At 54.6% G+C, this 25,748-nt stretch overlaps 2 protein-coding genes across 9 annotated transcripts in view; one reads left to right on the top strand and one right to left on the bottom strand.

Annotated features, from left to right (window-relative positions):
• The window catches only part of PPFIA4 (PPFI scaffold protein A4), a 49,243-nt gene extending 45,616 nt beyond the window's left edge, over positions 1-3,627 (top strand). For 4 of the 8 annotated variants that reach the window (XR_001148805.2, XR_001148804.2, XR_001148802.2 and 1 more), the window contains 3 exons: positions 585-756; positions 968-1,076; positions 1,303-1,429. Coding sequence is in view for 4 of the 8 variants with exons in the window: in XM_012744409.2 (XP_012599863.1) it covers positions 585-756; positions 1,303-1,352 (222 nt within the window). In the remaining 4 variants the exon portion in view is untranslated. Of the gene's footprint in view, positions 1-584; positions 757-967; positions 1,077-1,302 lie in introns of all 8 variants that reach the window. The other 4 variants (XM_075996944.1, XM_075996943.1, XM_012744409.2 and 1 more) reach the window with 3 other exon arrangements.
• Positions 3,628-8,054: 4,427 nt separating this feature from the next.
• MYOG (myogenin) lies at positions 8,055-10,830 on the bottom strand. Its single transcript, XM_012758649.3, has 3 exons — positions 10,304-10,830; positions 9,539-9,620; positions 8,055-8,948 (listed from the first exon to the last, which is right to left on the bottom strand). Exons 1-3 carry the CDS (start codon positions 10,772-10,774, stop codon positions 8,827-8,829), a joined length of 675 nt encoding a protein of 224 aa, XP_012614103.2. The 5' UTR covers positions 10,775-10,830; the 3' UTR covers positions 8,055-8,826.
• Positions 10,831-25,748: the final 14,918 nt, after the last annotated feature.

The raw sequence follows: 25,748 nt of genomic DNA, 5'->3' as shown, positions 1-25,748 counted from the left end.
AGCCTGAGAAATAGGGCAGATGTTATTCCCATTTTACAGATGAGGAAACTGACGCTCAGAGAGGTCACTCACTTTGCCCAGGGTCACATATCTATTAATAGTAAAATGGCAGAGTCAGGATTGGAAGCCAGGTGTCCTGACTCCCGACACAGTGCTCTTCCAGCATACCCAGCCACAGCCATCAGGAGGCCCCAGAAGGACAGAAGGGGGCTGGCTGGTGACTTCCCATGGGGTGAGGCTGAGAAAAGGACACCTTGAAAGGTCACTGAGCACCCCAAGCCCAGTGGGAGGGGATTGGGGTGGACAGGGAAGCAGAGTGTAACCGCAGGGTGACAGATCCACCAGATTCCACTCCTCCCACACACCCTCCACCCCACCGCCTGGAGACAGCATTTCAGGTTCCCTGATGCCTTCCCCAGATGGAGAAACTAAGGGCTAGAAAGGAGAAGTGACCTTGCTCCCTCTTTCCAAAGGGATGGGTGCGGTACCCCTAGAACCAGCCATGACTGCCCTCCCCCAGGCAGGGAGTGAGGGGAGCAAGTTCAACATGCCAATCTGGCCTCTGCGTGTCCCCCACGCTGCAGGGGGACGACAAGGTGTTCCGCCGCGCGCCCTCCTGGAGGAAACGCTTCCGGCCGCGAGACCACCACGGCATGCTCAGCGCCTCCTCGGAGACCCTCCCGGCGGGCTTCCGCGTGTCCACGCTGGGGCCCCTGCAGCCCCCGCCGGCCCCGCCGAAGAAGATCATGCCGGAAGGTGAGTGGCAGGCTGGCTGGGCGCGGCCAAGGCCGGGCTGTCGCCGTCTGTGTGGCTCCGGTGCCAGCATCCGGGGCCCGGCCGGGCGGAGAGGGGCAAGGCTCCCTCCGGGCTGACGCTGCACTAACGGCTGCCGTGGGCGCGCGGGCACGCGTGGGCCGCACTAACCCGCCGCTCTGTGTGTTCTCCCGCGGCTGCCGACTCCTCCCAGCGGGGACGGCGGGGGCACAGAGACTGGAGACCTCCACGGTTCGGACCTACTCCTGCTGACCCCCCACCCTCGCGCCCCGGGTCTGACGGGGGTGTGCCCGTGGCTCGGGGTAAGTGGGCCAGGCCCTGGGGTGCGGGCGCTCTGCTGCTGGCCCTCGGCCCCACGCACCTGCCTCTGGCCGCCAGCCTGGCCCTGCCGCTGCAGCCCCGCTCGCCTGCACTGCCCGGCTTGCCCCTTCCTGCTGGCCAGCGCTTTGCACTTGAAGCACAATACCCTGCAGATAGACACCCCGCACCCCACTCACCGTGCAATGCCTGTCTCTCTCTCTCTCTCAGCTCACTCCCACTATCTCTACGGACACATGCTCTCGGCCTTCCGGGACTAGCCACAGGGCCGGCCTCCTCCTCCTGGGTTTCACAGCCTCCACCGGCCCTGACCCCTCCTGCTCGGTCCCCTTCCTCCCACAGCTCCTCGTCTCCTCCGTGACTTTCCAGTTGCCCCGGATCTCGGCATATACTCGTCCACCCCCCTGGCACCCCACTACCCTGAGTCCCACAGTATTTCCTTTGTAAGTCTCTGGTGGGGTGTGGCTGGGGTCCCCTGGTGCTGCGGAGGCCCTGGTTGTCCGTGCGTGGGATTCTAGGGGAGCGGGAGGAGGGCTGCCCAGGGTGGGTGTGCATTCCACCCTCCCTCTCTGGACCTTGCCTGGTCTGGACTGCAGCTTCCACCAGGACGAGGATCCTGGGCCAAGGGCTGGGCTGGCCCTTCCAGGAAAGGGTCACTTCAGACTCTGCCCTGCTTGGGCTATTCGGCCTGGGGTCCCTGTCCACTGCTGGCTTTGCCAGGTGGTCTCACTGCTGGTGTTGGCACCCGTAGCACCACCCCTTCCCCAGTCCGGCACCAGGACTGCCGTTCCTGCCTCAGCACCTGCTTGGGGGCCCGTGGGGGGCTGCAGAAGGCCCTGTTCTCTCCCTCAGGATGATAGGGCCGGGAGGAAGAAGGCTGAGGTAGAATTTCCAGGGCCTGGCTTAAGCTGAATCTCACATGTGAGTTTGGGAAGAATCAGAGAGAAAGGGACCCCTGAGCTTTGGGCAAAGAGTGAGGGTGGAGAAGCTGTCAGCCCCCTGCCCAGTGAGAGGTGTAGGAAGGCCAGCCTGAGGGAGAGCTGGTGGCCTTTGGTAGCCTTGAGCCAACAGGGCAATGGGAATGCCCCCTGGCGGGCTGGGAGGAGGGGGTTGTGGGGCTCAGGCTCTGGGGCAGAGCAGATGCAGCCCTGCACTGCTGACTCTGCTCCCCGCATCCCTACCCTGGCTCTCTCCCTCTGTCTCTCTTCTCTAGTAATTCCAGCCCCATAACAATGAACCTGAGGGGTGGATTGAATATACATTGACCCTAAAATCATGTTAGGGGAAAAGGTAGAATGAGGCTTCCTTTCTCTGAAAGGAAGAAAATAAAGCTTCCCCTCCAGTAAATCATGTCCCAGGTCTGGGAAATCCAATGTTGACAAAGGCTGTCACTCTCGCCTGTCCCCAAATCACCCAGCCCTCATTCAGTGCTCTTTTGGAGTGCAAGGACTTCCTCCAGAAATGCCTGAGATCCACCAGCTCCCACCATTTTAATTGTATTCTCCAGTAGCGTGGTGGGAACCAGGGCTGAGGGATTCCGCGCCCGGGAACTCCCTCTTCCTCACCCGTCCCTTCATTCTACAGTGGTGCCCGAAAGTGTTCCGGACTCATGGGTGGGATGATAGAACCTAGGGCTTCGTTGCAACGAGAGGAAGGGAAGGGTGCCTGGACGAGCATGCTCCTTGGACAGGGGCCAGGGCAGCGCCATCCTGCAGGCGGCTGGAGCAGCTGCTTTGCAACCTGGTCTGCCCGGGCTCTGAGCAGGGGCCGGACGAGCAGGCGGGGACATGGGCCAGAGCGCCCCTGTCCCGAAGGGGTGATGGAGCCGGGGGCAGCGCCAGGGCCGAAGCCTTCTGCCACTTCGCAGAAGAGGAGAGGGTCACCAGTGGTGTGGGGTGGGTGCTGCCTAGGCTTGGGCAAGGCAGCCACCTGCCCTTGCTCCCCCTCACTGTCCCCTGGCCTCCCTGCCCACCAGGCTGCTTGAGCTGGAGGAGTTATTGAACAGAAAATGGGTCGGATGGGCAGGAAGAGCCCCCATCCCTGGGTAACGGGTGCTAAGATTATGGAGGAACCCCAGATTCCTCAGATGGGTGGAGTTGAGCACTCCAAGCCCATCTGCTTCCCGGTCGATGGCCTGGCTGTGTGGGAGATCCAGCCCCAGCCTCTCCTCCCTACAGCGTGACCCCGTCATGGCTCGAATGTCCTAAGGCAGCAGCTGGGGAGAGCCGTGTCCATTCAGGGCACCTTGGGAAGTATCGCAGCGAGGGGATGGAGAAGTATTTGCAGACAGTGGTGGTGTCTTGGTGTATCTCTTGCCTCATAGTCAATATATTTTTTTTCTTTGGAGAGTCACCAGTCACCCGAGCCCTCCTCACCAGCCTCCTGTGTCTCGTCAGGTCCCTTCTCAGTACTGTACTGGCCCAGTGCACCAGGAGTGGGTGTGCGGGTGTGTGCGGGTGTGAGCGTGGGTGTGTACACACCAATAAACAACCTGGTTTTAAGACAACATACAAATGCCTCTGGTCTTTTTTTAAAAAAAAACACTTTGAATTCACTCGACATTTCCAGTTTCTTTTTTTGTTGTTGTTGTTTCCTTACAGTCGTAAAGGCTGCTGTCCTCTAGGAAGGAAATAGTGCAACTTCGAAACCTTGTAGTCAGTAATCATCTGCTTCCTTACGTGACCACAGGATTGCTGGAGAGGTTGATGTCTGGGTCGCGGGTGCAGAGGGAGTGGAGGGAAGGACGGCGGGGAGAGGAGCCCGACTGCTGGGTGTGGTTGACTTCCCCTCTCGGCTCTGCTCGCGTGGTCGCGCTGCCCCTAGTGATGCTTCTGAACGCGCTCTGGTCGCATCACTCCACCAGTCACACTCTCAGTCACACACTCCCCACCGCCCCCATCAGAGGTCCTGCCCCTCCTCGCTGTGGCTCCTTCCCCTCACCTCCTCCCTCCAGTGTCAGTCCGCCCGACTTGGAAACACGGTGCCCGCGGGCTTCACCAGGAGGCGGCGTGACTGCGTCTCTCCTCACCTTTCTGGCGTGGAGCCTCCAAGGCCCACCTCAAGCGTCACCGGGAGACGTCACCTGCCCCTCCTCCGCAGAATTAGGTAACGGGCCACCCTTTGCTTCCGGAGTGCAGCTTACACACTGCAAACACCGCGCAGCAATGCTCCTGTCTGTCTCGCACGGGGATGTGAGGAGGCTCCTCTAGGGCTCTCGTTGATCTCTGCACCCTGCGGTGGGCACATTGAATGGAAAAATGAAGCAGCCTTTCTCTCAGGGTTGTTACAAGAGTTAACATTAATAGGAGCTAAAAATCACTGAGTGCCATTGTGTGCCACTTTGCTGAGCATGTTAAATGTATTGACTCACAACCCTGTGATGTATTCTCACCGTTTTATGGAACAGGAAACTTTGAGACTAGGACTGCACAGCTGGTAGCAGACAGATGTGGGTCTCGAACCTGGGTCTTCCTGACTGCAGAGCCGCCTCCTTGGCTGCCGTATGTTTGTTAAAACTCCTGACCCAGTGCCTGGGGCGCACGCTGCCGAGTGTCGCTTGCGTCTCTTTTAAGCGCACTCGAGCGCGCCTTAACAAGGCCTCCTCAGTGACCCAGCCCCCCTTCCCCAGGGCCTTTTCTGTGCCGCTGCTCGAGTGTCCCTGGCACCTGCGAGTCTTCACGGAGTTATGTTTCTTCCGCTCATCGAAATGTTGAGCTCCCATTCATGCAGCATCTCGCACCACGCAACCGCATACCCTCGCCAAGGCTGGCAGTGCCCCACACACGGATGGAGCACGGATGGCAGAGTCATGGTGATGGGACAGGTGACAGGAGGGGAGCAAGACAAGGCAACCTACACATGGCCCAGGGAGGGCAGAGGGAGGCTAGGAAGGTGCTGGCCTAGAGCCTGGAAGCCTCTGGGGTTCCCTCCCTCTCCGCAATCAAAGGGGGTCCCCTCCCTCTCCGCATTGATGAACCTTGGGGGGCAGCTGGCTGCAGAAATGAGATCTTCGCTGAAGGGGTCCAAAAAAAAAACCGATGACTTCCCAGTATTGTCATCCACTGGGATGGGGGAGGTAGGAGGAGCAGGCTTGTGTGGAAATGTGCGTTTGGTTTTGGAAATGCTGAGCTTTAAAAGTGAGACCCCAACAACATGTTTCTGTCGGCATTTGTAGAAAAGAAAGAAGAATCTTTGCCCCCTCTAGAAATGCTCCAAGCAGCAGGAGGCAGGGAGTTTGGGTCCCATGCAGGCCTGGGCCGGGCTTCCTCAGCCAAGACCCCACCTCCGCCCGGAGCCTTCCAAACTCACCTTCAGCCTACTCTGCCCCAGCATTGAGCCCAGAAACCAGGAATTCAGGAAAGTCCAAGGGACCTGCCATGTTGGGGTGGTGTTTTATCCATGAACAGGTGCCCGAGATGAAGGGGCTCTTCTCCCCCTCCATGGTCCCCCTGCTCCCTGCCTCCCGCTCCAGTCGATCCAGCTGCCTCCTACACCTGCAGCACTTAAGTTTTCCAGTCTGCCAGGTAAATCACCTTGAGAGGTTAAATACCTAAGAATGTGTGTTGGAGTGCAGCAAATAGTACCTTAAGCATTCTTCAATTCACACTGATTATCCAAACCGCTATAAGAGGCATTCCTATTTACACAGTCACAATTGATACGTCAATTTAAAGTAATTTTTATCTTTTCATTCTAGCAGATTCCCTGAAGCCCATTATTAGGCAACATTTGATTAACCCACTTTGATTCAGCGTAGGTACTTCCCCTAAAGAAAGAATTTAAGCTAATTTCCCTAAAGAACTCGACTCATTATTTATTAATTGGAGTCCTATCTGTAATCCTATTGTGAAGATTAAGCATTTGTTAATTTAAGAAAGTCCCCGTGCTTTGATGATAGCTGTTTCTTCTGTGAAAATAGTGAGCGAGGGTGGGCTTCTGCTTGCCTCACGCCTGTGGAATTCCAGCAAATTGTTTCTCCCTTAAGGATTTAAAGACTGAGAAAGTCAGTAGACCTGCAGTCCCCAACCCCTGGCCGTGGCCCATTGCCGGTCCGTGGACTGTTAGGAAAAGGGCCACGCATGACCCCCTGAGCTCTGCACCACACACTCCCAAACCCAGTCCGTGGAAGAATTGTCTTCTGTGATACCGGTCCCTGGTGCCAAAATCGTTGGGGACTGCTGAAGTAGACAATGACTACACCCACCCGTGGTAGGGATCCACAGGCGTGAATGGCAGCTACTACTGTCTCCAGTAGCTATTGCAGAGGACTGTTCATTCTTCCCAGAGCGTGAACACAAGCCTCGGTTTCTAATGGGCGGGATGACTGAAGCGGTGTGGACAATACATCCGGCAACCCCTGAGCCTGTTGGCTCCTTAGCGGAGTTGAGTGCCTTTCCCGGCCAGTCTGAGCCCCCAGTAAGAAAGGGGGCAAGGGACAGGCAGGCCACACAGCTGAAGGCTGCCCAAGGAGCTCGGGAGGGGCCGGGGCAGAGGAAATGAACCTGGGGGAAGGGGATCCCCTGAGTGTGTGGTTAGTATTCTGGTGGGTAACAAGGGAGTGGATGAGGGTTCTAGAGCCCAGGCGTCACTTCTGGCCTTGTTGCCATCATTCCCAAGAGCAGTGGCTCGGGGCTCAGAGCCGTGGGAATAACCGAGATCCTCCTCTCTAGCCCCTCCACCAGGAAAAGAAGGCAAACTCGATGACACAAACTTGAAAAGAGGAAAATCCCACAAATGGGAGTTAATTTGCAATTCCCAGTAAGCCTAGCCCTGGCCAGTGGTTTGGGAGGAAACCGTCTCTTCTGCACCCTACCCGGGTTCTGCCGGCCTCCTAGGAGGCTCCCTTCTTATCCTTGTCCTTAGGCAGAGTTTCTGGAGAAACTCAGGGGTACAGCGTCGAACCCCTTCTCCAGGAATAAGGTCAGGAGGGCAAGGGTCGCTGAGGTGTCCCAGCTGAGCCCAGAGCACGTGCAGGACGGTCACCAGAGCCTCTTCAGCAACACTGGGGTGAGTCTGTAGTCAGGGGCCCCCCAAAATTGAACGGGGCTGGAAGGTACCGTGCTGTGAATCCCCGGACTTCTGACATCATTCCGAGACTCGTAATTTGCAATAAATCAGACGAACTTGGGCCGAAGCAGTTGGAATTAATAAAGTTTCTAGTAGATGTTCACGGTCCATTCAAATTCTATTAGAGTTCCTGCTAACTCCTCAGTTAGTCCTTATGTAATCTCTACCGAAATCTTTGTTCTCCCTTCCCCACCCACCTTCTCCCCTCAGGAAGCCAGTCTTTGAATTTCAAACAGCGTCACAAATGATGAGAACCCCAGCTTCTCTTGGAACCCTCTGACTGTTCTTTGAGGACTCTCTGTGCCCCGCCCCGCAGATGCCCTTCCTGCTCTGAGCTGCAGGCAGGGAGCGGGTCCCCTCTGCCCGGAGGACTGGAAGGGGGCAAGGAAGCGACAGTGTCTGCCCGCACTGCCTCTGGTTTAATTGCCTTGCACTTCTCTATGGGCTCCTGGTAACGTGGCCCCGGGGGAGAGGCAGGGATTAGGGAGGGGAAACCGCAGATTCCAGATCTGCTTGTGCTGTGTGCTGAGCACGCGGGGGCTGTGAATATGCTCGATTGATTGGAAGCCAGGGGACCTATCTGCATATGAGATTGAGCACGGTGGCCAGGGAGCCATGTCTGTGACTTAGAGGGCACCGGGGCTCTTGGCAGGTTTTCCTCTCTGTCCCACAAGGATTTCTGTGGCATCTGGTCCTCGCCCAGCCTACGGACCAGACCCGCCCGGTTTCCCTCGCAGTGGTACAAAGAGCCTGGGTCCCCCGTGCCTAGCGCCCACCAGCAAGATGGTTTGCACACCCACTCCAAGCCCTGCCTCTGGGATGCATCTGGACTGCTGAGTGGGGAGGGGAAAAGTCGGCCACGCCTCTCCTTCTACTCATCACGACGACGGGCACGCTTCTAGCAACCAGTCTTTATTTGTTTTTTAAAAAAGGAAATCCAAATAAGTTAGCAAAAAAAAAAAAAAAATACAAAACAATGGCAAAACCACACAATGCTTAGTTAACAAAAGAAATCACCCCAAGAACCCCCACCCCCTCTTCCCTGCCTGTCCCCAGCAACTTCAGCACAGAAGACCTTGGTCAGATGGCAGCTTTACAAACAACACACAAAACAAAACAGAACATAAAACCACTGGAAGGTTCCCAATATTCACTGCAAAAGCTTGGCCCCCCAGGGACTGGGGAACAGAGGACTGTTCCTCTCCTTTCTTCTCTCTCCACCGAGGGCAGGCCCAGCCCAGCCACTGGCATGGGGAGAGACCAGACAGGAGACAGGCACAGCTGGTCCAGGGCAGAACACTGTCTTTGCCTCTCAAACTGTTTCCCTTGGGGGGTGGAATTACAGGGTGCATTATGATAAAAGGAAGCTCCTGAGTTTGCCCCCTGAGCCGGGGGCATACACGAGGGGGCGCTCTGGTCCCCTGCTTTACCTCCCTGGAAAGGGGGTGCCCTCTGCTCTAAAGAGTCAGCTACATGAGGGCATCCGTCCCTTGCTGGGCGGTGGGTTAACCTTACATGGACGAGGACGGGGGTAGGCTGGCTGATGGCAGCCCACGGCTGGCCACCCAGCGGCAGGGCAGCCTGGCTCCGGAGGCCCCTGCTGTGGAGGTGGTGGCATCTGTGGCCAGCTTGGGGGGCTTGCGCAGACACCCAGGCTGGCGGACGATCTCAGTTGGGCATGGTTTCGTCTGGGAAGGCCACGGCCACATCCTCCACTGTGATGCTGTCCACGATGGAGGTGAGGGAGTGCAGGTTGTGGGCGTCTGTAGGGTCAGCTGCGAGCAGGTGCTCTGCAAGCAGAAGGCGGGAGGGGGTTACCTGCGTGAGCAAGGGCGTCTGGAGGCCCAGAATGGGGGATGAGGCCCATGGGGTGACACAGGGTTTTCAGGATAGATGGGTGAACCAAACAGGAACCCTGCCTTTCTCAGTGCCGTGTGTGTGCGTGTGTGTGCGTGTGTGTGTGTGCGCGTGCCTCTTCTGAACTCGCCTAGCAGGGCTGGGATTTGGAAAAGGCTACTCCAAGTGGAGCCAGGATGGTGTGTCTTCAGAGGCTGGAGCTGCCCTTTGCTGGGCCAGTTTCGCAGCACTGACTCAGCAATTCCCAGGGACCCCTGGGGCAGGGACACTCTCCTCTCTGCGAGAAGGTCAACCACCAGGCACCAACCGGGAGCCGCAGGAGGCTGCTGTCACTCCTTGGCGGGTCAAGGTTGCAGGGAGGCCCAGGGCCTCCTAGCCCACCGCGTGGGGCCCTGGAGCCAGGAAGTCCCTGGAGAGGCGAAGGGAAGAGGACTGGAGGCAGGAGTCAGGTAAGAGGGAGAGCAGGGCCTGGGGAGGGACCGAGAGACTTGAGCCAAGGTTTCCTGGGTCAGGCCCCACTTACCCGCTGGGCTGGGGCCGAACTCCAGTGCGCTGCCCCACTCCGGACTGCAGGAGGCGCTGTGGGAGCTGCACTCGCTGGGCACCTGCAAGACAGGGTGAGGCCCAAGGTCAGTCTCTGCCTGGTCTCAGGGCAGAAGCACCTGTGCTGGGGCTGGAGGGTGGCCTCAGGACGTGGCCCTCCAGCCCAGGCCATCTGAAACCTCTGAATTTTCACAACCAGAGGCCCTTCCTCCAGGCCTCCCTGGCTTCTGTCCCGGGTGGTGGTTCTGCCCTCCCAGGACAGCAGCTTACAGGGGTCTTCCTGACCCTAGGGATGAGGGTCACGGAGGCGTGACGTCTGGCCCAGCGCGGGTCAGTCCTGCGCAGGCCTGCTGGGGACCCATGAGGCTGAGGGGGTTTCTCTCTGCTCAGCCACACCCAGGATGGGGTGGGGTGGGGACCGCGGTCTTCTCTGGCGTACTTGGCCTGGCCTCCTGGGCTCTGACTCAAGCGCTGGGTTAATCCTTCCCCCACCCGGGCTGACTGTGGACTGGCCCCTGGAGCCCCTCCTCGGTCCTGTGCCTTCCCGGCCACCCGCCCTGCCTGCCTTCCTCTTGTCCGGAAAGAACACCGGACGCAGGACAGCGCAGCCCTGGCAAAGGAGGTGGTTCTGCAGCCCCCTGGGCCCCTGCCTGGCACCTGCGTCACCCCGCCGACAGGGCCCCTCCGTGGGGACTGGAGGCTGCCCAGGTGTCTCCCGGGGCAGGGCAGTGGGGAGGCCACTTACCCCCGGCTGGGGCCCGCCCCCGCCCCGGTAGCGGAGGTCGCGCTCCTCCTGGTTGAGCGAGCTGAGCAGGGCCTGCAGGCGCTCGATGTACTGGATGGCGCTGCGCAGGATCTCCACCTTGGGCAGCCGCTGGTTGGGGTTGAGCAAGGTGCTCCTCTTGAGCGCCTCGAAGGCCTCGTTCACCTTCTTGAGTCGGCGCTTCTCCCGCAGCGTGGCCGCGCGCCGCCGGTCCACCGACACCGACTTCCTCTTGCACACCTTGCACGCCCACGGCAGGCACTGGCCCGGACAGTGCTCGGGGGTCCCTAGCCCCTTGTCCTCCAGGGGCCCTCGGGCCTCGGGGCTCAGGCCGAGCTCAGTCCGCTCGTAGCCCGGCGGCTCGAAGCCCTGGAGGTGGGCGGGCAGGTAGTTTTCCCCATCGTAGAAGCGGGGCTCCTGGTAGAAGTAGGGGGGTGTCTCGTACAGCTCCATGGGGTCGGAAAAGACTTGTTCCTGCCACCGGCCCCCAAGCTCCTGCGGCCCCTCACGCCAACTGCTGGGTGCCATTTAAACCCTCCCCGCTGGCATGGAACCAGAGATAAATATAGCCAACGCCACGGAAACCTGAGCCCCCCTCTAAGCTGTTGCTGCACATCAAGACGTTTCGAGTGGATTAGATGCGATTCCCCTTCCCTCTCCCCCACGGCCCCCACCCCGCCCAGCCCGCCCCGGCCGGCCGGCTCCTGTGCACGGGTCGGGAGGCCGTCGGGTGTAATTTGATTAGTTTTCATTTCTCGGCAGCCCCCGTGGGGCAGGGGAGGTGGGGGAGAACACATTCCCCTCTCATCTGCTCCTTTCAATTACTCCTAGCCGGGCGGCCAACTGCGCTCAACTTGCTAGTCCCAGAGAAGGGGGGGCAGGGCGCAGGGAAGGGGCGGGCTCAGGCTGGACGGGGCCTTGCCAGCCCACTTACCCGTGTCCCCGCTTGCCGACAGCGCCTCAGCCACCCGTCCCGGTCAGAGGAGGCTCTTTCAAAGACCTCCCTCCCCCAAGAACGGGCCTGCTTCAATCTGGGGCATTCGTGGGTACTCAGCATCCAGGGCTAAGAGGGGCTGAGACTCAGGGCATGCCTGGATTCAACTTCCAAGTTTCCATAGCAACTCTGACTCGTGTGTTCTCTCGGGTCTCATGTAACAGGGGTAAACTGAGGCAAGAGAAATTTTGGGGGTTTTCGTTTTGGGGCAGGGGTCAGGCAAAGTTCTCTTTTTAACGCAGCTGGTCGTGGTGGGAGGGTTAGAGCTTGTGGCCTGCACGTTGCCACCTTCCCCACGGTGGCAGGGGCGAGCTGTATTAAGCCCTCTGTCTCGTCCCTCTCTCTCTCTCTCTCTAGGACCATTTATCTGTCCTTCCGTGTCATCTCCTCAGCTCTGTTTCCTGCCCCATTTGGACACCAGAATTTTCCCGACTCCTCGCTGTGCATGGGGCGGGAGAGGAGACAGACAGAGACCTTCAAGTTCAGTGTCAATCTGCCCCCTCCTGGACCACCTGGCTCGGCTGTTCCGCCGCTTCCTGTCTGAGCCGTGAGCTGTGCACACGGCACGCAGGTCTCGGACGTCAGGTGGAAGGGGACTGTTTAATCTCAGTCCACGGCCACCTCTCAGTTGGGGACTTGGGGTCTGCGAGGACCGATTCCGCTCAATGCGGCGTGCAGCCCCCAGACGCCAGCGGTGAACCAGGCTCGGTCTCAGGGCTGGGGCTTATAGGGACACCCAAGCCAGGGTCCCTACCCTTGACCTTACCATCCAGTAGACCATCACGGTAACCTCGTTCTACCCAGCACCCTGTATCGACATCTCCCTCCCAAGTGGCCACTGTCCAGCTTTGCTGATGTCACAAGACAGTCGGCTCTGTGATGTGCAGCTTCAGGAGTCCTTCTGGGCTTTGAGCTGCAATCTGCAACCTTTGGCCCCAGATTTTTCTGTATGTCCCTGTGGACTAAGTCTGATGTGTCCTGCTGTCCCTCCTCCCATAGCAGATGAAGCTGATAAGTTCAAGCTGGTGGCAAGAACAGTAAGGGGAGAAGGAACCGTGCTGGGGACTTGGGGAAGACTCCACAGAGGGGACGAGCTCTGCTGCACAGTGTTTGAAGGGCCAGCTCTCCTTCCTATTAGCCACGGCGAGGAGCCAGGAAAATTGTGGTGACCTTTTGGGGTCGGGAACAGAGGTGAGGAGGGGACGTAGCTGGACAATAAAAGAACCGCAAGCATGTTGAGGGGGAACAGTGAGGTCTCACTTTGGTTCTTGGCCTTGCCAGCATGATGGGACATGGCAGCTTGGATGCTGTGGACCCTAAACCTTGCTTTTACCCCCAACCATCTGGCCTGAAGGACAGTCTCTATTTCTAACACATCCCCCTGCAAAAAAAAGAGAACAACAACAACAAAACCCTGTGCCTCAGTTTACACTCCAATCCTATGAGCCCTGGGAAAAGGAGTGATGTTGAAGCTACTATAGAAACCCAGATATTGCATCTTTGTCCTTTCAGGATCCAGTCTGACTTACCCCTAAACAATATGTTTTCTTCCTCTAAAATGGAAGCAGAACTGGCTTGTTCTGTGGTGTTTCCAGAACCTTAGCACCGAGCTGGTGAGCACAGACTGGGTGTGAAAGCTACGTGGCAAGGCAGGGCAGAGCTGTGCTAATTCCGCAGTGAGCGTGGAGTCTGTGATCAACTGCAAATGAGTGGGCTCCTCAAAGACTGTTCCAGGAGTTTGCGAGATGGCAGAAGCCCTGTGGGATTCAGGCTTGGGGACGGGATCGCACCGGGCCTGGTCTCGGAGAGCAGGCGGGTTCTGGATGAGGAGGGGAGAGGCGGGCCTGGGGGCGTTGGGCAGGCCGGTTTGTACAGAGCTGGGGGTCAGGTAAGGGGGTGACGGGAGACAGGCCTGCAGAGATGGGAGTGGGGACGAACTTGGAAGCCGAGGCAGGGAGACCACAAAGAAGAGCGCGACGGTGATCCAGGAGTGAGACGACGAAGGTCTGAACAGCCCACTCAGAGGAGAGGCTGCCGGTCTCGGGCTGGCAGGGGGCGGCGTGTGTGCATGTGACAGGGGACTGGTGGCCGTACTGAATGAAAGTGCACTCGGCACATACAAACACCCAACACACGGTCGTCCCTCTCCTTGCTCTGTCTTCTCTTCTTGCGCGGCCGCCCCCGCCCCCCAGCCTCCCCCCAGCCTGTCCTCATCGCCTCCAGGGGACCACGCGGCAGGAATGGGGGGAGAAGACCTGGCTCGGCCCCAGGTGTGCTTGTCCGTTCCTTCATCCTTTCAGTCAAGAAACGATCGAGCCCCTGTGCCAGGTGCTGGGGTCCCCGGCGTAAGACATGACCTCTTTGCCTTCAGCGTGCTCACCTCGAAAGGAGGAAGGTGAGCACGACAGTTGTCTAATCAAGGCGGGAGGTGCTAGGTGATAAGAGTAGGCTAGAAACAGTGCCGACATAACCCAGAGGAGGAATTTACTCATTCACTCCATCTGCTCAGCACACACTCCCTGCCAGTCCCCCGGGGACCAGACCTGGGGCGGAGCAGTGAACGGACCCAGCTCCTGTCTGCAAGAAGCCGCTGGGCGTGAGTCTGGCCTTGTGTCTGTGGCATGAGGGCAGGGCTGGGAGGTTAGGGTGACCTTGTGCGTCTGGGTTCCTACGAACCCCTGGCTGTAGATGTGGGTGTCTGAGTAAGGTGACTAGGGCACCATGTCAGGGTCCAGCTGTGGGACACAGACCCTCCCAGGACTGAGAAGACAAAGCGACCCAGGTGTCTTTTGGCCTCTCAAAATCCCGATGGCGGGGAACTGAGATGCAGAGAGGCCTCCTCCAGAGGCTTGGTCTTCCTCCGCCTGCACACGCCTCCGCCCCTGCAAGCTGCCCTCTGATGGATGGGAACACATTGGTGCCAGGCACAGAACGGCCTTTGTGCTCCGCCACCAGTGGCGATCCATCAGCTCCGACCTGACAGCAGGGCGTCCGGCCCTAATCCCCACCCCTGCTGGCTTGGGCACACGGGGCCCCCTGCCCAGACTGTAGCCTCCGCCTCTGGCAGCCCTGCTGCCCCCAGAGGAAGCCCTATCCTCCACGTGGGCTCCAGGCTCCCCGACCCTGTCTCGACCTGACTCTGCCTATTTGCATGCTGGGCTGATGTCATTTGCATGGTAGCGTCTGGATTTCAAATGCTCAGAAATCCCCTTCACCTGCTCCCTGCTCCTTCCCTCCCCTGCTGCTGCACACCCAGTCACGGCTCCATGGTTTCCAGCATATTCCAGTCCCTGCTGACCTCCAAGGTGGGCTGATCTGAGCTGCCAGGTTGCTTGGCAAAAATCAAAGCAAGTTTTGTATCCTGAAGTCCCGTGTGCCTGGGAGTAGAGGAGCAAGAAGAAGAAGGGTCTGGAAGGGTGGGAGCCTCAGGCTTCTCCAAACAGGTCCCACCGTTTGTTTTCCTAGGCTGGGTCTCTGGGAATTATTGACGAGGACTAGGTGGGCGCTGGGTGGCAAATGCTTGTGCATTTCAACAGCACCTAGATGCACAAACGTGACCCTCAAATAGCATCGGTGATTTGCAGGCAGCAGTTTTGCAACAGGGCGAGAGCAGATCACAATATCAGGGAATGTCAGAGCTGCAACGCAGGCCAGGGCGGCTGGTCCACTGTCTCCCTTCTACCCGTGGGGAAACAGAGGCCCAGAGATGGGAAGCGACTTGCTCAAGGGTGCACAGAGGATGAATGTCAGAAGCGTGAAGGGTGTCAGCTCTTGGCTGTCTCTCGGGGCTGAATCCACGTGCCTCCTCTTCCTCCCTGAGGCCGGCAGGTGAGGAAGGGTGTAGCCAGTGAGTAGATGTTTTGCAGGTGGGGCGGGGCCACAGGTAGGGAGGCAGTGAGGGGGTCAAGAGCCATCAGGAGAAGTGGTGGCGGAGAGATGAAGGGAAGATGCAGGCGAGGTGTGAGAGACAGGGCCTGGAGGCGCTGGGGAGGCCTAAGGGACAGAGCCAGGAGGTTTGGAGGCCGAGGAGACCAGGGCTGAGAAGCGAGGAGCAGGGCGGGCCCCAGGCCTCCGCAGCCACACATTGTTTCCATAGAGGACGGGGCATCGGATAACCACTGGGAAATCCCGTCCCTGCCTGGAATCTGGAGCTCAGAGCCAGGATCATTCTTCAAGAATCTCTGGCTCTGGGGTGTGGGAAGGTGTGGGCTGGAGGTGGGGGTTGGGTTTGAGGAGAGTGAGTGGGGGTCAAGGAGAGGTGACTGGTGGAGACAAAATGCCCAGAGCAGGGCTCAGCTGAGTGTGCGGCAGGGCCAGCCTGGGCCCTGGTTCTGGGGGTGCCTTTGGAACTGTGGAAAGGCGGCGTTTCCCATGAGTGCCCCATGTTCCTGTGAGAACAGGGCCTTCAGCCCCCAGATAGGACAAGTACCGTCAGGAAGCTGCAGGGAAGTCGAGGAAGGGGCCCCGGGTAAGGGGTCAGGGCACATGGCTGACACGTCTCCTCTCTGGTTCTCGATGTCCCCATCTGTAGATCAAGACGCTGGACCGAATGTTCCCAACGGCCCCTTTTGTCCTGACTCAGCTGCGGTCTGGAGGAAGTGCTCGCAGGAGGACCTCGTTGAGGGCTGTTTGCACCAGGTCTAGTCCTGAAGGGTGGACTAACACCGTCAGTGAGGGCAGGTTTCCTGGAGACACTGTGTCCGTTCCCCAACTCTACTTGCACCCCCACACCCGACTTCAAGCCAGGCAGTTCTCCGGACCCATTGCAGCCTACCTGGAAGTGCCTGGCATGTATTTGTCATACTCACCTCCGGACTCAGCCCCTACCTGTCCCTCGTCCCTGCTACACCTCCCCCTCCCCCGCCCTCTCTGTGGGTTCAAAAGCCCTAGCATGCCACCCCCCTTCCATTCACGGGGCTGCTGCTATTTCTGCCTCTTTGACAAGTTGTGACATATTTGGGAGCAGCTGCTGCCTGGGTGGAGATGCCTTTGCTGCCCTCCCTCTCTGTTCTCTCCTCCCCAACCCCTTTCCCAGCAGCCACCCCTTCCCAGAATGTGCCCCAAGACCCTCCCTGCATTCCCTCCCTGGGCTCAGACACCCGCTTTCCCTAGGTTTCTGCAGTGTGGCCGAGGCTCGAGTCTGGTAGCCATGGCTGGGGGTGGGATCTCTTCTGCCACATCCCAACCTGTGTGGTTTGACACAAGTCTCTTCCTCCTGTGGGTTTCGGTTTTCAATCTTTAAAATGGGGGTGATAGATAACGTCTCCCCGACCAACCATGAGTGACTGACCTCCTAATAACTGTAGAGACCTGGGGGCTCTTCCAGTGCTATTTATATCATGACTCTGACATCCTCTGGGGACTTTATTCCATTGTCCCTGCCCACTGACGTTTTCTATGAGCCCATAGACACGTTGAAGTCTCTCCCATCAAAAAAATCCCTCCCTTTTTTATATAACCCCCTCAGCTATGGCTCTGTCGCTAACCTTCCCTTCTTCACCTAATTTCTAGAAGGAGGAGTTTACACTTACTCTTTCCACTTCCTTACTTCCCCTTCACTTGTCCACTTCATTGTTTTCACTGTCCCTGGGTCACTAAAACTGGTCCTTCCACGATCACCAGAGACCCCTCCCCTGGTGCCAACTCCAGGAGATATTTCTCAGTTTTTTTTTTTTTTTTTTTTTTTTTTTTTTTTTTTTTTGAGACAGAGTCTCGCTTTCTTGCCCAGGCTAGAGTGAGTGCCGTGGCGTCATCCTAGCTCACAGCAACCTCAAACTCCTGGGCTCAAGCGATCCTCCTGCCTCAGCCTCCCGAGTAGCTGGGACTACAGGCATGCGCCACCATGCCCGGCTGATTTTTATATTATATATATTAGTTGGCCAATTAATTTCTTTCTATTTTTATGGTAGAGACGGGGTCTCGCTCAGGCTGGTTTTGAACTCCTGACCTTGAGCAATCCGCCCGCCTCGGCCTCCCAGAGTGCTAGGATTACAGGCGTGAGCCACCGCGCCCGGCCATTTCTCAGTTTTAATCTTACTTGACTGGTCTGTGTCATCTGGCAATGTTGACAATGCCCTTCTCTTTTTTTTTTTTCTTTGAGACAGAGGCTCGATCTGTAGCCTGGGCTAGAGTGCTATGGCATCAGCCTAGCTCACAGCAACCTCAAACTCCTGGGCTCAGGCGATCCTCCTGCCTCAGCCTCCTGAGTAGCTAGCATGCACCACCATGCCCGGCTAATTTTTTTTTTCTATATATATTTTTAGTTGTCCAGCTAATTTCTTTCTATTTTTTTAGTAGAGACGGGATCTCGCTCTTGCTCAGGCTGGTCTTGAACCCTGGAGCTCAAACGATACGCCCACCTCAGCCTCCCAGAGTGCTAGGATTACAGACGTGAGCCACCGCGTCTGGCCCACAAAGCCCTTCTTGAAACTCTCGGCTCTTTTTAGCTCCCATGTCCCCTCCATCTCCTGATTTTTCTCACTATTTCTCCTCCTCTCTCCTTTCTTCCCTCTCCCCTCTCTTCTTTTGCTTCATGTGTTCCCTCTGCCCACCCTTTAAGATAAATCTCTTGATTTTTAATTTTTAGTCCTCTTTTCTACAATCTCCCTTTGTAATATCATTCTTTCACCTAGGTTTAAATACCATGAATGAAAATGCTTGGCAAATGTTAGCTGCTCTTAACCGTTAGGTATTGATTACACCTGTGTCTCTACGCCAGCCTTTATCTCTTCTCTGAGCTGCGGTCACACACCCAAGGTTCCAGTAGGCATCTCCACTTAAGTGTCTTGCAGATTCTTAAAATTAAATATATCTGGTATGAAATACATTCACTCTCTCCCTGATTCCAGTATTTCTCTTATTGGTGACTGATGCTACCATCCACCCAGTAATGTCTCATCATTTCTTATCCCTCCACATCCAATCATTCAACAAGTCCCACAATCCCTGCTTTCTTCTTCATCTCAATGATTCCAAGACTCACATGGGGCTGGGAATCTTTTCAGTTCCACTAACCAAAGTGAAAGTCTCATTGGTGATATGGGACATTTAACAGATCACAAAAGGGTCATACCTTAGTAATACAGTAAAGCTACTCTAGATCTGCCTTCTAAAGTTTAAAAACAAGCCTTAAAAGCATCAAATTAATGTGCCTGCATGCCCCAAAATTCCAATAGTTTTTAAAGGGATTATAATAAAATGTAACACTAAGTTATTTATAATCACAGTGTCAGTCATCCAATCAAAAATTGGTAGACAGCAAAGAAGCTGGCAAAAATATGACCCATGATCAGGGAAAAAAATAAATTCATTGAAATATAGAAATATCCCCTAAAATGATAGGGATAATAGAATTAGCAGATAGGACTGTTAAAATAGCCATTATAAATATGAGAAATATGCTCAAGGATTTAAATAAAAACATGAACACAATTAAGAGAGAATTGGAAGATATAGAAAGGAATCAAAATTTCACTAGATTATGTATATATGTATATAGTATGCATTAGACTGCTTGGGCTGCCATAAGAAAATACCAGAGTCTCGGTGGCTTCAGCAATAGACATTTATTTTCTCACAGTTCTGGAGCTGGAAGTCTGAGCTCAGGGTACCAGCATGGTCAGATTCTGTTGAGGGCTGTCTTCTGGCTTGCAGATGTACATTTTCATGCTTACATGGCCTTTCCTTGGTGTATGGATGGATAGGGTAGGGGGAGAGAGAGATAATTATCAAGGTATTAAGGTCTACGATATCTCTTCTTATAAGGGCACTGATCCCATCAGACCAGGACCCCTCCCTCATGACCTAATTACCTTCCTAAGGCCCCATCTCCAAATACCATCACATTGGGGGTTAGGATTTCAACACATGAATTTGAAGGGGACACAAATAGTCAATAACAGATTAATAGCATACTAGACATTGCAGGAAAAAAGTTCCTTGAATCTGAATATAAAGCAATAGAAGCCATCCAAAATGAAACACAGAGAAGAAAATACCAAAAAAAACCAAAAACAAAAAAAAACCCCAAAAACCAAACCAAAGAGCTTTGGTGATCTATGAGATAATACCATACCAAATGGGCTAACATATATATAATTCAAGTCCCAGAAAGTGGCAGAAAAATATTAGAAGAAATAATAATGGCTATAAATTTTCCAGATTTAATAAAAACTATAAACTTACAGATCTAAATTATTCCATAAACTCCCAAAAGTATAAACACAAAGAAAATCACACCAAGACACATCACAATCATAATCAAATTGCTGAAAACCAGTGATAAACATAAAATTTTAAAAGCAACCAGAGCAAAAGAGAGGCATATTATGTATAGAGGAACAAAGATAAGAAAACTGCTTATTTCTCATCAGATACTATGAAGTCCAGAAGACAATAGAACATTTTTTTAAATTCTGGATAAAAAGAGAACCTTTCAATGAAGAATTCTATATACAATGAAGACATATTTCAAGAAGGAAGGTGAAATAAAGACTTTTTCAGGCAAAGAGATGCTGGAGGAATTCATCAGTAGCAGATCTTCATTATAAGAAATGTTAAAGGAAACTTTTTAGGCGGGAGGAAAATGATATAAGATGGGAACTTAGATGTGCATAAGGAAATGACAGCCACCAGAAGTGGTAAACATGCAGGTAGACATAAAAATACTGTTCTCCCTCACTTTAAAATTTCTTTCAAGGGGAGTTGCCTATTTAAAGCAAAAACAATGTGTTGTGGGGTTTATAACATAGATAGAAATAAAATGTATGACAGTAGGATGAAGAATGAGAGGAAGAAAATAGAAGGATACTGTTGTAAGTTTCTCACATTATATGTGAAGTAGTATAATGTTATTTGAGGGTAGACTGTGGTAAGTTAAAGATGCATGCTGTTAGCACTAGAGGAACAACTGAAAAGTAAAACATAGAGGTATAGCTAATAAGCCAATATTGGAGATAAATTGGAATATTTTAAAATGCTCAGTTAATCTAGAAGAAGAGTAGGAAAAGAAGCAAAAAAAGATCAAAAAGAAGATGGGACAAATTGACAGCAATTAGCAAGGTGGTAGATTTAAAGCTAACCATATCTATAACTGCATCAAATATAAATAGGCTGAATTTAAAGACCAAGATCCACCTGTAGGCTGTTTACAAGAAGCTAACTTTACACATAAAGACATAGATAGCTGAAAGTAAAAGGATAGAAAAAATATATGCCATACCAATACTAATCATAAACCTGGAGTAGCTATATTAATATCAGAAACAGTAGATTTCAGAATAAGGAATATTGCCAGGGAAAAAGAGGCATGTTACATAATGATAAATGGGTCTATTTATCAATAAGACATATTAGTCTGACATCTATATGCAGGTGTAGGTCTAAAAACAGACCTTCAAAATCCACGAGGCAAAAAATGACAAAAGTGAAAGGAGAAATAGACAAATCCAAAATTTAGTTAGAGATTTCAATACTCCTCTTGTAAATCATAGAACAAGTAGATGAATCCATGGGAAACAGAAGACTTCAACTCAATCAATTTTAACAACTGACGTTTGTAGGATAGTACACCCCACAATAACAGAATATTCATTTTTTTTTCAGGAGCACATGGAACATACACCAAGGCTGGGCTATAAAAAAGTCTCAGTACATTTAAAAGTATTGACCATAAACAGCATGATCTTTATGCTCTTTAATCTCACTCTTACCACAGTGCAATTAAATTAGAAATCAGTAACAGAAATTTCTGGAAAATCCCCAAATATTTGGAAATTAAACTTCTATACAACCCATAGGTCACTACTTATTGAGTTAAATGGAAATAGGGCTCTGGGCTAAGTGCTACATCAACTGTGTCTCCTTTAATCCTCACAATAATGCCATAAGGTCATCGTGATTATCACTGTCTTGCAGATGAGTGCCTGGAGCTCAGAGAAGCAGCTGGTAGGTTGTAAAACTAGGAGCAGAACTCAGATCTGTCTCATCTGTTCATGATCAGTATGTTATTCTACAGTCAACTAGCTGGAGCACTCAAGTCGGGTCCCCACAGTGTGCTATGACGAGGTGTGTGTGAGGGAGTGTGCTGTTACCGTGCTTCTTGCCTCCTCCCCAGCTCCTCACCTGCGCTCTCACCCCAGGCTTGCTGCTCAAGAGCCTTCCCTGTGGAAAGTCTCCCACTGGATGTTCCTTTGTGTTCTTCCCCCTATCCACGTATCTCTGCTGTGAGGCTCCTCTGTCCCCAGCGAGCTGTCTCCTTGGCAGGCTCACTGGCTTTTCTTAGGTGCTCAATCCGAACTCCTCATGAGCCCTCCTGGCTTCTTCCTCTAAGGATCTCACCCCCACTGCCCTGACTTCTGCCCCCTGGCCCCCCACCACAGGCCTGCTTTCTGACACAGGGCTGTCTGGACCCTTATCCCTGGACCTTGAGCTCCATGCAAGACCCGAGACACTGTGCTGCTAAGACAGCCTTCTCAGACCAAATTGCTGCTGGTCACCTGGAGTCCACCAGTAGCCGGAATAGCCCTAGACTGTCCAGCACTGCCACATGTTCTGCTTTATCTTTATATTTTATTTGACAGATCCTTGAAACAGACCGCCTGGATTTTAAATCCTGGAATCATCAGTTTCTAGCTTTGTGATCTTATGTAAGTGATTTTGCCTCTCTGTTCCTCTGTCTTAGTCCATTTTATGCTGCTATAACAGAATAACACAGACTGGGTGATTTACAATGAACAGAAATGTGTTTGGCTCATGGTTCTGGGGGCTGGGAAGTCCAAGAATATGGCACTGGCATCTTGTGAGGGCCTTTGCGCTGTATCATCTCACGATGGAAGGTGGAAGGGCAAGAGAGGGTGACAGCGAGAGCAAGAGGGGTCCGAACTCACTTTGACAGCAACCCTCTCTCGCGGTAACTAGCCCACTCCCGCATAACGACACTAATCCATTCCTGAGGCAGAGCCCTCGTGACCTAATCACCTTTTATGAGACCCCACCTGCCAACACTGTTGCATTGTGGATCAAGTTTCCAACACATTAACTTTGGGGGATGCATTCAGACCATGACGTCCTCCATTTCTTCATCTGTTTGATAAGGATAAAAATAGGACCTGTATCACAGGATTTTTGTATAGATTAACTGAGTTCATATTTATAAGGTATCTGGCTACGAAATAAGCATTGGCTCTCTTATTATTATTGAATCGACATTCTTCTGCCTGTGTCTCCTCCATGAGACTGGGAATTTCCTGAGAGCAGAAATGTTTCTTCTATCACTGTATTATGCTGAGAGCTCTCTGGGGGAGAGGGGCTGCATCTCCCCTAAAGAATGGGGGCTCCCTGAGGGCAGGGACTGTGTCTCCACCATTAGACAGGACTGTGTCTGCCCCCCAGGTTCTGAATTTCTTTGTCTGCTTGCCTTTCAGTGCTCGGCACAGGGCTGTGAATATGGGAGGCCCAGTGGGGCTCTGGGCAGTGAGGACAATGTGGGGAGGGCCCTGGGGGCTCTGCCCTGTGAAGAGATCGGGCCCTGGTGAGGGAGCCATGGGATCCTAAACAGAGATTCCTACCTAGGCAGAGTGGCCCCCAGAGAGAGCTGGGCAGTTCGAGGAACAAGGCACCAAGGCAGCTTCCAAGAGCTACTTCTGCCCCCAGGAAGGGGCGAGCTGGGGCGTCCTAAGGCCCTTCTGTCCGCGCACACTGCTCCTCTGAGGAAGTTCAGCCTGAGCACAGTCCTACGCCTTTCTCTCCCTCGGAAGACACGAGGCACGGTGTGACACCGGGCAGAGAGCAGACTGAGATGGCATTGAATCCTGGCTCTGCCACTTGCTGGCTTCATTTAATACCTTGGAACCTTGATCTTCTCATAGGCAAAATGGCAATAAGACAACCCGTCTCTCTGGGCCATATCATGTGTTCAATGAACGTCGGCTGAGCGAAAGCGTGCGTATTCCTTTCCTGTCTTTGGGGTATTTAGGGAGTGGCGCGGCCAGCGCTGCGTCTGGTAAGTCGCGTGCTGGCTTCCGTGGGCTGAACAGGTCATGGAGATGACATTTAGCGCCTTCCCAGCCTATAACCCGCCCCAGGCGCACGCTTAGATAAGCTCCCAAAATGGAACCCTTGGCAATGCGTCCCCGTGCTTTGCTCATGAGAAAATCCCTTCTAGCAGTGCATCGCCCCTCCCTGCCGCGCCCTGCGGGGCACATCGCAGGCGTGTCTTTTCTTTGACTCTCCTCCATAGCAGCTGGAACGAGGCCTGTGACGCCGCCCACTGGGTGGAGGGCCGGGAGGCCTGCCTTCTAGTTCCTGCGCTGCCGCTCACCCCCGTGTGACCCCGAGAATCGGAAGCTGGCATTTACCGAGTCTCTGCCGCGTGCTGAGCACCTCTCGCACTTCTCACGACAGGCTTGCGGCGCAGACCACGGGCTCCCCGTTTTACGAAGGAGAAGCCTGAGACTCAGAGAAGTTAAGGAACGCGCACCAAGTCTCACAGCTACGGAGTGGAGTTCACGTCTCTCCCACTCCATGGCCTTTTCTACTTCTCTAAGCGGCCTCAGTTTCCTGAGAGCAGAAGTGGCCTTTCTTCTGTCTCTCTGTTGCCCTGGGAGCTCTCTGGGGAAGAGGGGTGGCATCTCCGCTAAAGAACGGGGGGCTCCCCGAGGGCAGGGCCTGTCTCCACCATTAGACAGGGACTGTGTCTGCCCCCCCCCCCCCGGCTCTGAATTTCCTTGTTTGCTCGCCTCTCAGTGCTCAGAACAGGGCCCCTAGAGAAGAAGGCAGTGGGACTCAGTGTTCTAGAAAGTTCTCTCCGGTGCTAGCATTCTGTCACTAGCTGCTCACAGCCTCTGGAAGGATCCTGGGACATTTTTGCTTGCCGTCCTTGCCCTCCCCCAACCTTTTCCTTTGTTCGTCCGTAGCCAGGCCTTCCTCACCACCCTCTCCAGCCGGCCGGTGTGAGACAAGGAACCAAATGTTTCCCCGCAGTCGGGCAGTCCCATCTGCCACGTTCCCCGCATAGCGGGCCGTGGGAACAGCGAGTCCCACCCTGCGGGCCCTGGTGCCGGAGCGCCCTCCCCAGCCGCCCCGCCCGTCTCTGCATTCCCCTCTCCGCGGGGCTCGGCCAGCCCCAGGCAGGGCCCGGTTGCTCTCCTGCCTCGGAAGACAGATGGCCTCCTGGCAGGCGGGCGGGCTTGGGTGGACTTGCTTCCCAGGCCTGGGGACTCTTCCTCGGCAGCCTGTTTCTTCCTAAAGCGCCAAGCCTCACGCCCTGGGACCGCTGCGGGAGTTCACGCGGCCGGACGCTGCCGGACTCGCGTGCCCCCACGTCCTTCCCATCCCGGCTCCCACGGGGGAGGCACGGCCCTGATCTCGGCCTCCTAGCTGTGCTCAGCTCGGCACAGGCTTTGCTTCCTGCGCGTACAGATGGGGAAACTGAGGCGCCGGGAGGTGGGCCAGGGGCCAGGCCTGGTGTAGGAGCTCAGGAAGCTGCCCTTCCCCGGCTCCAGGTCCTCCTGCTCTGGGTTTCAGTCGTGCTGTTGCCGCCACACTGGGTCTGGCTTTCTGAGTCCCAGTTGCCTGTTCTTCGTCTTGCTTGGCTGTCACCGGACTTCTGTCCGGTGACAGCTCTGTCAGCTAGTGAGCTCTCGTCCTTCCTGGCCCAAGGGCGGGGAGCAATGCTTCTTTGGATTCTTAAACCCAGAGCCAGCTGCATTCTCCATGCAGTGTCACCTGGCAGGGGTCGCATGGTCGGGGAAGTACCCTGGGCCCAGAGTGGTATCGCCTCAGGGGAAAGACGTGACCGGCACCGCCATGTCATTGTCAACAGCTAAGTCATCATGTAGGACCTTCCTCTTTACTGGGCGCCGTGATGAATGCTTTAGGCGCATTAACTATTTAGTCCCTGCAACCATTCTATGAGATAGTGATATTACCCATTTTCAGACTGGGAGTCGCGGTTAGGAAATATGCTAGTGGGAGTAATGGAAGGTAGAGGCAGGATCAGAACCTCACCTGGCTCACCCCAGAGTCAATGGACCGTCTGCTCCAGTAAGGCCTACAGCCAGTAAGGTCGACCTGGGCCAACCTTGGTGACCGACTCCTCTTCAGAGTTGTATATAGTAGGCACTGAGCAAGTGCACATTGTGGAAATTCACTGCATACTTGCTGATTATTAGCTGAGCTAAGTGACGGGGCCCATGTCATCAAAGCGAGTCGCCTCCGTGGCCCAGAGTGAGAGTCCAGGGCCACCTCTCCTGCTCTGGGTAGACCTGAATGTCGGCCTTGTGCTGTATGACCTGGGGTGGGTTACTGGCCCTTTGAGTCTTGATGGCATCCATTAGGAAGAGACAAAGATGGCATTCAGAGCGGCATAGAACTACAGACAAACGGAGGCAGGGGGGCGGAAGCCTTGACCTTCGAAAGGGTCGCTGCAGCCCG

This window comes from Microcebus murinus, chromosome 23 (genome assembly GCF_040939455.1).
Source record: "Microcebus murinus isolate Inina chromosome 23, M.murinus_Inina_mat1.0, whole genome shotgun sequence".
Classification (NCBI taxonomy): Eukaryota; Metazoa; Chordata; class Mammalia; order Primates; family Cheirogaleidae; genus Microcebus; species Microcebus murinus.
Note: the sequence above shows the minus strand (reverse complement) of the source record. Positions and strands in the feature narration are given on the sequence as shown.